Consider the following 9,358-nt stretch of genomic DNA (forward strand, 5'->3'; position numbering starts at 1 on the left):
CTCCCAGACCACCAGCCCACGTGGCATGGACAGTTCCAAAGTGGAGGTGGTCACTAGGGCCCACGTTTTGTTTGTAATGCCCTGCCCCTCGTTAAGGAGGAGAGGGAGAAGATGTGCCGCTATGACAGCTGCTTGGAGAGGAGCAAAGGGAGGAGAGGAAGGAGAAAAATCTCCTGACCAGGGAGCTGTTGTCACCATGGCAACCATCTCAGCACCAGCTCCTTTGAAGCTGGGTGAGGGTGTGGGATTATTGCCTCCCTCAATCCCTCCTACCCTCACTGCCACTTCCCCATTTGAAGCCCACAACTTGGAGCTCTGCCCTCTGGAAGAAGCCTGTGAGCACAGAGGGGCAGCAGCTTTGTGTACTGGGCAGTGCCAGCTCCTTCACAGCTGGAGGGCAACCCTCAAGAGGTAGGCAGGGGAGCCTGCAGATGTTCAGCGGGGCCACAGTCCCAACAGAACATGCCCCCAGGGCCTTTGCCTTGCTACTGGTGGGCTGTAGTTGGCCTTCAGTGAACTCTTCCTTTCCCCGGGTCTGGGTTCCACTGTCTCTGAAGTGGGTGCCATGGCAGGAGAACACAGATAAACAAGAGACTGACGCCATTCCAAGGAGGAAGACGAGGTTTCTGCCCCTCTTGTGTAATCCACCAAGGGGCATTCATTGAACTACTCTGTGCCAGACATGGCCTTTGGGTCTCTGCCGGCAGTTCTGCGCAGCCACAGAGGGCAGAGCGGGACTGGTGTGAGGCAGCTACCAGAGGGCAGAACTCGGAATGATGGGAAAAGTGCTTTTCTCACTCTCCGATCTGCCCCAAAGTGGACTTGGTTATATGGCAGAGGGGGATAAACTTTTTGCCATTGAGCAAACAACTTAAGAATATTTTTTGACTTGGGCCAGGGCTCAATACGAAGATCTCTCCCAAATCAGGTTCCATTCTAGAATTCTAGAGCACAAGGTGAGGGTCAGAGAGTTCTGGAGTCCACACACTTGTGGGGCTCAGTTCCACAGCCCTCAAAGGCTGGGTGCATGCTGCTGACTGTCCACTGTCCAGGCTGGGAAGTAGGCTTCAGCCAGGCCTGAGTGCTGAGGATAGCTGCGTCAGCCCAGAGGGGAAGAAAGGATATTAGGGGAGGGGAAAGCCACTATGCAATAGGGAAATAGGTCCTGTCTGTGTGAAAACTAACTGAAAAGCATGTAGTTGTGAGGGGAGCAGTGGAAAGTAAGGCTAGACAGGTGGGCACCTTGATGCCAGATTCTAGAAGATTCTAGAGTACAAGGGGGCCCATGGGCATATCCACCTCTAGCCTATATCGTATACTTATGGGCAAAACCAGAGGTGAAGCTGCCTCAGAACGGAGAAATCAGAAGAAAGACACTTCCTCTGAGGCAGCTGAGCTCATGGGCATGGCTTCGCATGCAATGCTTCACCTGGATCTCAGCCCCTTTAGCTGTGCCCCTGGCCTTGACGATGGGGGGCAGGGGGAGAGAGGACATGGTGAAGTTTCCAGGAAAGCATCAAAAGAAAGAACAGCAGGGCTTGGTTGCAAGTTGGACCTAGGGAAAAGGAAGAGGGGAAAGTAAAGGTAATTAACATTGCACTGCCACTCTGGGATGGAGGAGGAAAGGAAGGAAGGGCCGATGGAGAGAGAAGATGGCCACAGGTTGAGGGTGTCTGGTTGTAGATGAGGGGAGTCAGAGGAGCTGTTGGGCCACCCCGGGGGGTGGATATTTCCTAGATGTCAGATACAGTGGGCTGGAGCACAGTAAGATGGACCCACTGAGGCCAAGAGGGAGATCAGAGCTAAAGTTTTCCCAGAAGGCAGGCAGGAGTGGGGAAGGTCTGTACTGGACAAGAGTAGTCATAAATTGGAGAGAGTAGTCCAGGCAGGTGGCATGGATTCAGCCTGGGTGTTCATCTGGACCCTTCCACTGACCTGCTGTGTAACTCTGAGCCAGTTGTCTCCTTTCTCTGGGTTCCAGTTTTCACTAAAATAAGGGGATATCTTTTTTTTAAGGTTTATTTATTTATTTTGAGAGAGAGAGACACACAGAGAGAGAGAGAGCTAGTACAAGCAGAGGAGGGGCAGAGAGAAGGAGAGACAGAATCCCAAGCAGGCTTTGCACCCTCAGCACAGAGCCCGAAGTGGGGCTTGAACTCACAAACTGTGAGATCATGACCTGAGCCGAGATCAAGAGTCTGATGCTTAACTGACTGCACCACCCAGGCGCCCCCAAATAAGGCAATATCTTAAAGGGACTGCCAGCTTTGACTGGCAATCCAAGAACAATAGAGGAAATGAAGAGAAATGAAGGAAGAGGCATAATCCTCAGTGGGCCTGGGACCAAATTGGGGCTGGGAACAGGTGTGACCCCAAGAGATAGAGAATTGTGGGAAGGGAGCACAAGGCAGGAAGGAGTCAAGGGACGGAAGGCCAGAGCCACACAGACATCATGACGCACACACGCAGACATGTGTACTCTGACAGATTTGCGGTCTCATACACTGACATGCTCCCGCCCACACCCAGCCCCTCACACAGACGCTCAGGCACATCCCCCAGAAGAACGCGGGAAAGGCTCCACCTCCCCTATTGGACACCTCTCCCTCTGGGTTCTCTAGCTCGCTTGGCTACACCCTGAGCCTGCAGTGTGCTTTGGACTTGGGGAGGGGTCAGCAGGGGATGTTGCCTCCTTCTTCTGCCCATAGGTGTTCCAGAGGCATCCTTGTGCCCAGTGCAGCTGTTTTGGACCCCACGTTCGGGGTTCCTGAGGATGGCATGCCTCCCCCTCCCTGGCTTCTCCTGGGAGCATAGAGGATTCCTCATCCTCTGGGGGTGGTAGGCGGGGGAGGATGTCGCTACCCCCACTCCTGCTTGATCTTTCTCATGGCACACTGGAGGCATGTGCGGCCCAGAGATATCTTGTAACTAACTTGAAGCCACATAGCAAGGGAGGGGGCATGGAACAGACCAATCTCAGATCTGGTTGTTCAGGGCACCCCTAGCAGTAAGGATTAGAAGCCACACTGGCATGCAGTGGGCTATGGAAGAGGAATTTCTTCTGCTAGCCTGACAACTTCCTCTTCCAGAGTATCTTCATGACAGGTTACCCTGGGGTCGGAGTCTGGTGCCTTCCCAAAGAGACTCCAGGCAGGTCAAACTCACCTCCAGGGCCAGGTCCTGGAAACAGTTCCTGAAGGGATATTCCTCCCATGGAGGTCAGCCGAGAATGTCTACCTGGCCTTCAGGGCCTGGCAAGGCCTCACTCCTGATACATCTGGGGAGGGCCTGTACCTCCCTCTGCAGAAACTCCTCTGTCACAGGCTACATGAGGGGCTCCTGTTCCAGTGGGGGAATGGCTCTTCATCCTCCCTAAACCCGCTTCTCAGCAACACCACCTCCACTCATTCAGCCCCAAATCTGAGCCTCTGCCTCAACTTCTGTGTTGCTCTCATCCCCACATTCAGTCACCCGAGTCCTGCCAGCGCCTCCTCCTAACATGGCTTGGTCCATCCATGTCACTCCACGGCCTCTGCTCGGTGTCACCGTCTCTCACCTGAACCATGCAGCAGGCCCCTCTCTTCTCTGTACCTTCCCCCACCCAGGTCATCTTGCACGCTGTAGCCAAAGGAAAAATTCTAAAACACATTCCTACTTTCTCATCCCAGCGCCTAGTTCAGGACCTGACATTTGTAAGCATTCTGTGTTTATGGACTGAATGCTATCTTCCCAGCCCTTGCTTTAAAATCCCTGTGGGTAAAGGCCAAACTCCTTGGCATGGATTGAAGGCCCTTGACAATCAGCCAGCTACCTCTTTGGCCCAATTATGAGCTATTGAGGTTGGCCCGTATCTACTTTATCCCCATCACTGGCATGGGACCTAGCACAGCCAGCCTCAATAAATGCTCAGGGAATGAGTGACTAATGAAAAACAGGATTAGTCAGGGTCATCAATGCTATCAGCTAGGATTTCTATTTGTACAGAGGAGGGGAGGGACAAGCTTCCTGCTGGGGTGGCCCAGAAAACCTTGAGGAAGAACTTGGGAGATGGTGCCGGGGGCGGGACATATGAGGAACCTTCCTCAGGTCCTTGAGCAGAAAAAAGCCTGCAGAGGCGGGTAGGGGCCGAGCGTGGAAAGCTCGAAATAGCAAGGAGAGGGGATTAAGACTCTAGGGGTGTGGGGGGCTATGCCAGGTGTAAACGGGAGAGGGGAGGATGCAGGCTGTGGCATCAGTGCCAGTCAGCCAGAAGGCCAGGAGCCGAGACCTGGGGGTGGTGATCCTGGGTGCCAGGAGGGAAAACCTGCCGCCAGGAGCGGGGAGGGGCCGCTATGGGAGAGAAATGTATGATGAGGGGAAGGGGGTGGGGGAGGCAGGGCGTCCTGTGGAAAAGTGTGTGAAGGATAGAGCCTAGCTGTAGGAAGGCGGGGGAGGCTGTGGAGGGTGGAGGTGAGAGCAGGAGACCCATCCTGCTGTGGAAGGAGGAATCCTGGCTGTGAGAATGTGGGACTTGTTATGGGAGGGGTTGTTGTGGAGAAAGAGAACCCGTCCTATGGGGACCTGGGGACCGCTGGTGAGGCGGCCTTGCCCTGAACCAAACTGAGGGAGCCCCTGTCCTCTAGGCCCTGCCATGGGGAAGACCAACAGCAAACTGGCCCCAGAGGTGCTGGAGGACCTGGTTCAGAACACCGAATTCAGCGAGCAGGAGCTGAAGCAGTGGTACAAGGGCTTCCTGAAGGACTGCCCCAGCGGTATCCTCAACCTGGAGGAATTCCAGCAGCTCTACATCAAGGTGGGCGGGGCCAGGCCATCCCAGGAGGTGGGCTGACGGCCAGGGGCGGGGCCAAGCAACCCCCCAGGGGGCGGGCCGGATGGCCGGGGGCAGGGCTAGGCAACCCTAGGAGGCGGGCTGACGGCCAGGGGCGGGGCCAATCAACCCCAGGGGGCGGGCCGGATGGCCGGGGGCAGGGCTAGGCAACCCTAGGAGGCGGGCTGACGGCCAGGGGCGGGGCCAATCAACCCCAGGGGGCGGGCCGGATGGCCGGGGCGGGGCTAGGCAACCCCAGGGGGCGGGCCGGACAGCCGCGGGCGGGCAGAGACATCTAGACTGCGGCTTCACCACAACCCGCGTCCGCGCCTCAGTTCTTTCCCTACGGCGACGCCTCCAAGTTTGCGCAGCACGCATTCCGCACCTTTGACAAGAACGGCGACGGCACCATCGATTTCCGGGAGTTCATCTGTGCCCTTTCCGTCACCTCCCGCGGCAGCTTTGAGCAGAAACTCAACTGGGCCTTTGAGATGTACGACCTGGACGGCGACGGGCGCATCACGCGCCTGGAGATGCTGGAGATCATCGAGGTGCGCTGGGGCAGATCCGGGAGGCCAGGGTGTGCTGGGGTGACGCGCTCCTGGCTTCGGGGCACGTCCTCTCCAGCCATCTCCAGTCACCTTACTGTCGGGCCTCAGGAACATCCCCGCTGCACCCCACCTGCCCCCGCATCCCGCCTCCCAGGACCCAGTGTGGCTAACTGGCATTGGTTGGGCGTGCAGTGTAAGGACTGGCCTTATGCTAAGTGCTTTATCCAATAACCCTATGGAGTAGGTACTGGCAGAAACCCCATTTTACAGATGTGGAAACATAGCAAGTGGTGGTTCATGATTCAAATCTAGGGAATCTGACTTCAGAGCCTATGTTTCTAACTCATTATTTTTTCAACAACTATGTATTGAGTGCTACCATGTGCCAGGCACTGTTCAAAGTTACTGCTTTTGTGGGGGGGGGGGGACATTCCTTCTACAGTGAGAATATTTTGAAACAACAAGAAAAAAACCCTGTGCATGTGAAGCAATAAATGTTAGGACATAAGAAAAACAAAGTAAGGGGAGCTAACGCGATGGAGGAGGTGTATATAGGGTGAAATGTGAGAAGCAACCTGAATAAGGTGAGGGAGTTAATCATGTAGATTAATCTGGGGGTGGGGGAGAGTATTCTGTGCAGAGGGAACAGTAAATGCAAAGACTCTGAGGTGAGACTGTGTTTGCAGCGTTCAAGGAGTAGCCAGGAGAGCAGGGTGGTACGAGAGAAGTGAGAGAGGGGAGAGTGGAAGTGGTCAGGTAGGCAGCCAGGATCCTGGTCTCACAGTCTGGGGTAGAGATTAACTTTATTCTGAGCAAGAGGGAAACCATTTAGAGCTCTCTGTTCTCCGTGTGGAGAATAGACGAAGGGCATGGGAAGGCAGCAGAAGCAGGGAGACCAGTTAGGAGGTTTCCACTGCAGGCCAGTCAGGAGCAGTGCAAGTGGTTGATATGGGACCTAATGCAAAATCTGGGCTGACGAGGTTTGCTGAAGGATTGGACTTGAGGGAGAGTCAAGAACGTCAAGGTTTTTGGTCTGAACAACTAAAAGAATGAATTTGCTCTTTCATGAGAAAGGGAATGCTGGGGGGAGAGCAAGTTGGAGGAGAAGACTTGGGTTTTAGACATCTTTGGTTATGAGATAACCATTAAATATTCAGTCTTAGTGACCATACATCACCTTCCAGTATCCTTGCCATCTCCCAGTGTTCTCTCTGCCCACCCCTGCCTTCCTTCATTCACCGCACCGCCCCCCCCACACACACCGCCATTGTCTCTGTTCACTGTGGGTGTTCACAGTTCCCCTCTTTCCCCTCCACCCCTGCCAGGCTATCTACAAGATGGTGGGCACTGTGATCATGATGCGTATGAACCAGGATGGGCTCACGCCCCAGCAGCGTGTGGACAAGATCTTCAAGAAGATGGACCAGGATAAGGACGACCAGATTACACTGGAGGAGTTCAAGGAGGCGGCCAAGAGTGACCCATCCATTGTGCTACTGCTTCAGTGCGACATGCAGAAGTAGAGGGTGGTGAGGGGCAGGGCCCCTGGCCAGGAGGGGCGTGGCCACCTCCCAACCCCATGACCTCTCAGGGGGAGGGGTACTCTAGCCTCACTCTCTGGCTCACCCACCCCTCTGCCCAAGCCCTTGCTCCCCTCAGTCAAGATCCTTGAGGGACCACCTCACCCTGGGAAAGAGACAGATCCTCAGGTATTCTGTGGTCTAGCCCCACCCCGCAGTCATGGCCCTGAACACAGGCATAGAGAGTTGGCTTTTGCCCCAAGAGACAGGGTTGAGGACGGGGGGCTGTGGGTCTGCTTTGAAAGTCTATTCTTCCTGGGATTATGCTTTACAGGATGTGGTCCCACAGATCCCAATTAAAGGGCCAAAGGACCTGTCCTTTGCTGAGGATGTAAATTCCTTAAAGGTGGTCTCTGCCCTGCCCCCTTGACTCTACCTGGCCCCTCCAGCCCCAGCCTTTGGAACGTTCATTCAATCCTTTCTTCACCTAACGTTTATTGAGCACCTGTTCAATGCCAGGCACCTCTAGGTGCTAAGGTTATGGTATTTTACAGAACACATTCCATGCCCTCTGGAAGCTCATAAAGGAGGGTGAGGCAGTGGTCAGAGTCTCAGATGGAAACGTCACACACAGCTGAGCAGAGGGCATGGAAAGGCTAGTTAGTTCGAAAGGAACTATGAAATCTTTCAGCTCAGCTCCACCCAGAGCTGCAGAGAGATGAAATGAAAAGTGTTTGGAAGTCTAGGAACCATGTGAATGGAAGTTTTAAGAAACACTGATATTTATGTAATACTTATTTTTTTAGAACCCTTTGAAAGAGCTAAAGTCATTTTATTAGTTTAGGATATTAAAACATACTTTATATTACTTAGTTTCTTGTAAAATGATTAAACGAATATAGAAAATGCTAATTTTGCAGGGCGGGGGGGAGGGAGAGCTGAGAAAAAAGAGGGAAAATACCAGCAAACTTACCAAATAACACTTTTTCTTATCAGATCAAGTCCTGAGGTGTCACTGTCAGCAGCTTCTGCTGCTTCCTTTTTAATGACCGTTTTCAATTCAGTGAGCAACTCTCTATTATGCGCTTGCTCTGGTTGGATGCCGACTTCAGAAACAGAAAAGACAGGTTTGCTGAGAGTGAGACTAGTGTATCTTCCACATGTTGGTAGTTCCTTTCCAGATTTGGTCTAGTTTCAAAGAGGGGCTTTTTCTTTCACTGCCACAGAAACAGAAGGACCTAGAAGAAGAGGACCACCTGGCCACTGTTCAGGTTGCCAGACTGCACTTATGGACCAAAATGCCTAAAAAGTGCTGGGGATGTGCTCCATTTGAAAGGCTTTTTCTAACCCCAGATCCTCAGTCTGCCAGGTAATCCATCATCTTCCAGGTGCACTGGCTTTGCTTTCCAATGTCTGCTTTCCGATTTTGGATCCGTGAGCTATACAGCTGCATGCTTTGACTGCCAGAAAATTAATCTTGCTCCTTCAAGCCTTTCACTTTATTTTCTACTGTACTTGTGATCAGAAATTAGCTTTGATATGCAGTGACAGATTTCCTCTTGAGCTGCTGGTGACAACAATCTCGTATACAGGTGCTGTCAGCCCAGGGTAGGAGCAGGGAGTGATTGCCGAGTCAGGAGTACGGGATTGTGTCTCCAGGAAAGAGATGCGGCATGCCTCTTCTGAGTGCTCACCTGTCCTCCCTTCTTTGCAGGTTGCTTGAGGATGCTGACCTTTGGTCCCAAACTCTATTGGACCTTCCTTCTTGCTGCCCTTGGAGGTAGCAAGGCCACTTAGCTGCCACACTCTTTCTGTCTTCTGCCTATGACCAGCCATGTGGTAAGGCTGGAAATTCACATCCTCAGGCAGTAACCAGCAAGTTTTTATCCAATAATGCCTCAAGGAATGTTCCATTGCTCTGAGGAGCTGGTCATTAGGTGTATCTTGTGCTACCACTCAGCACTGAAGATGCATAGATATTCAACAGCCTGGCTTAGCTGAGACTTCCAGTGGAAGACTTTTTACAAACTGGGGTTCCCATCCCCCAAATATTGAATCTAACCTAACTCACGATCGCAAAACTTCATGACTTTCAAAGGCTTGCCATGTACTCCATCTCTTTCTATTCTCCAGCCTAGGAAATAGAAATTTTCATTCTCTTTCTCCAGACTTGGGAAGTGAGACACAGAAAGGGGGGGAATCCCTTGTGCAAGAGCACACGGTCAGGGAGTGGCACAGTGCTAAGGCTCGAACCCATGATCTGAGTCATATGAAGTTGCCTGTAGGGCAGGCTAAGTTAGTTTTGGTCTTGTACATGCTTCCTGCTAAGAAGTTTCTGAGGTGGTGGTCTTCCAAAAATAAGTAGGAGCTTGGTTGAACTCCTGACATTTTTAAGTATCTTGTTGTCTGCTTCTGGGCAGCTCTGTTAACAGGTCAATGCTGTCCTGGGAAGCCCCTGACTCAGATCCCTGGAAGCACCC

At 52.8% G+C, this 9,358-nt stretch overlaps 1 protein-coding gene across 1 annotated transcript; it reads left to right on the forward strand.

Annotated features, from left to right (window-relative positions):
• Positions 1–4,566: 4,566 nt before the first annotated feature.
• HPCAL4 (hippocalcin like 4) lies at positions 4,567–7,802 on the forward strand. The gene is made up of 3 exons (XM_049617417.1): positions 4,567–4,792; positions 5,143–5,358; positions 6,684–7,802. The coding sequence occupies exons 1-3, from the start codon at positions 4,631–4,633 to the stop codon at positions 6,879–6,881; spliced, it is 576 nt and encodes a 191-aa protein (XP_049473374.1). The 5' UTR covers positions 4,567–4,630; the 3' UTR covers positions 6,882–7,802.
• Positions 7,803–9,358: the final 1,556 nt, after the last annotated feature.

Source organism: Panthera uncia (genome assembly GCF_023721935.1).
Source record: "Panthera uncia isolate 11264 chromosome C1 unlocalized genomic scaffold, Puncia_PCG_1.0 HiC_scaffold_4, whole genome shotgun sequence".
Classification (NCBI taxonomy): domain Eukaryota; kingdom Metazoa; phylum Chordata; class Mammalia; order Carnivora; family Felidae; genus Panthera; species Panthera uncia.

Excerpts from the sequence above, each read along its gene's own strand:
- HPCAL4 (XM_049617417.1), top strand. The coding sequence starts at position 4,631 with ATGGGGAAGACCAACAGCAAACTGGCCCCAGAGGTGCTGGAGGACCTG. Across the intron at positions 4,793-5,142 it reads TCCAGCAGCTCTACATCAAG|TTCTTTCCCTACGGCGACGC; the intron begins GTGGGCGGGGCC and ends TCCGCGCCTCAG. Across the intron at positions 5,359-6,683 it reads AGATGCTGGAGATCATCGAG|GCTATCTACAAGATGGTGGG; the intron begins GTGCGCTGGGGC and ends CACCCCTGCCAG.